The 2,255-nt window shown below is 51.3% G+C and overlaps 1 protein-coding gene across 1 annotated transcript in view; it reads right to left on the reverse strand.

Moving 5' to 3' along the window:
* Positions 1-374: 374 nt before the first annotated feature.
* Positions 375-2,255, reverse strand: part of LOC117644241 — an 11,137-nt gene continuing 9,256 nt past the window's right edge. The window contains exons 2-3 of the mRNA XM_034383515.1: positions 2,013-2,162; positions 375-1,928 (exon numbers count right to left, since the gene is read on the reverse strand). Coding sequence (XP_034239406.1) covers positions 1,386-1,928; positions 2,013-2,162 — 693 coding nt within the window. The 3' untranslated portion in view covers positions 375-1,385. The remainder of the gene's footprint in view (positions 1,929-2,012; positions 2,163-2,255) is intronic.

Raw genomic sequence — 2,255 nt, forward strand, 5'->3', positions numbered from 1 at the left:
AGTTTTGGCCGCCTCCACCGGTCTTCTGGCCCACTGTGCGGTGGCTTCCTGTGCCGCAAGAGCGGCGACTCCAACCGGATTGACGAGAAAGGGCGCTGTGTGTACCACGCTCAGGCACACTGGTGAAACGGAAGCGGAGTTGTACCTTTCATTCAAGCGAACCACTACTCTTGAAGTCTCCAATTAGCTTCGTGTAGAGGAGAAATTCTCCCATGCATTTAGTAGATAGTCAGCTGAGGGGTGGAGCACGGTACAAGGGGCAAACAACTACGAAAAATTTAAATTCACGTTATTATATTATGTAAGAGGCTGTTTGGCCAAGTCACTGGACAATAAAACGGATATGCTGTTTCGACAATATTTATTGAAAGGGATGCAAGTTAAGGAAGGTTTGCTACACGCAAAAGTTTAAAAAATAGTGGAAAGTAAGTAATTAATAGCCGTGGAAACAATTTACTTTCCTTAACAGTTCAAGAAATTAACAGTAACAGTTGTGAAAAATAAATGGAACAGTTTACTCATCCGAAGAAGAACAATGGCATCTTCGCGGGAAAGTCAGCAGTTATATTAAACCGTGTATTCGATATCAAAGAGAACACACGGAAAAACCAACAACGTAAAACTACACTATGATAAAGTGGAACCTCGTATACAAAACGAAAGCTTTCACACTAACATTTCATTCTTCCAAAAATGAAAGGAAACGAATTGCAACGAACAAATGTCTCGCGGTCAAACTAAAGACATCTTTCAGTGGAAACTGACACAGCATATTTGGAAAATCACTGCACAACTAATTCAACTCAATAAATCCATCCAACACAAAGACTGATAAGACGGGATTTTACAAGTCCGGAGCGCGCGAGCCAAGGCACTTGTGCATTCCTGTCTTTTCTTCCAAGCCTTTTTTAAGGACAGAAAACAATAGACTATTCTAGTCGTGGCTGAGTGAAGAACAAGAAGAATCACAAAAGTGTACTTTTTTTGCACTTTTACTTCAAATGTTTAAGTCCCCTTGCTTGGTAGAAGTTAATTCAAATATTTTCTAGTAAATGCAACATATTTCATCAAATATATTCACTTTAAATGCCCTAAATTGCGTCTTTTGTGATTCTTCTTGTTCTTCACTCAGCCACGACTAGAATAGTCTATTATGTGACAGCAAACGAAATGTAAGGACAGATTGTGCGCGGCAGTTCAACTTCAAACGCTCAGAAACCAGCAAATCTTGAAGGGCTTGAGGCACGTAGAGTACTCTCTGCGAGGCCACTGCACTGTGCACCGCTTCCCCCAACGGGCAGCCCGCCGCACGACACACTGGAGGGTCTCGCCGGCTGCCGTGCCCTGCCTGTGCCCCTCCCGCGCGCGCCGTGCTCACGCAGTGCCTAAAACTTTTCCCATTTAACCTCGTCACACTTTTCGCACTGCACCGTGGCGGCCGGCAGCACGCGCCGCACCGCGGACACCTGTGCAGGGCAGTCTGACTCGAAGTGGCTGGCGAAGTGCCCCCTCCACAGCACGACCCTAGACACGCGGAGGCCGCACTGACCCAGCAGGGCATCCAGGTCGTCGCATCCTACAGGCCACCGCCCGCCCCCCGGAGTGCCGACGTGAAGCCACAGCACGTCCAGCGAGGCACTGTGGGCCTGCAGCAGGGAGACCAGGGTGGCCCGGGGGAGTCCAACTACACGCAGCCACTTGAGGCCGCCTCGTGGCAGGGCGGGCAGCGCGGGGGGCTGTGCGTCCAGGGCACCGTCGTGACACCGCAAGGCCACCCGCCGCAGTCCACGCATGGCGTGCACAGCCAGAAGGTGCTGCTCGCGGGGATTCTTAATGTGAAGCTCCTCCAGCGTCGGGGCGGCTCTCCGCAGCACGTCCAGGACCCAGGCAGGGTCAGCGTTGCACGACACCCAGAACATCCGCCGCACCTGCAGACAGACGGCATCAGCGACACGAAGGGAGGTGGAGGGAGACAACAGAGGGCCTCAAGGCGCACCAGCAGCCGGACTCACCCCATGCACCCACACGCGGGCCAGCGTGGCCGCCTTCTCTGCCTGCCGTCTGTCTGGTACAGCGTGACTGACATTGTTCAGGTCCAACTCCTGAATGCAGTCCCGAGCTTGGGGCGGGGCAGCCACTGCGGGCTGATGCTGGACGGGGATCTGTCGGCACATCAAAAAAGGTTTTAATATTGACGAATTCGGCCTGAGAATGCTCTTAAGGATGGTCAAGTCATATCCAATGAAATGATAATT

The sequence above is a fragment of the Thrips palmi genome, unplaced genomic scaffold (assembly GCF_012932325.1).
Source record: "Thrips palmi isolate BJ-2018 unplaced genomic scaffold, TpBJ-2018v1 HiC_scaffold_18, whole genome shotgun sequence".
Taxonomy (NCBI): Eukaryota; Metazoa; Arthropoda; class Insecta; order Thysanoptera; family Thripidae; genus Thrips; species Thrips palmi.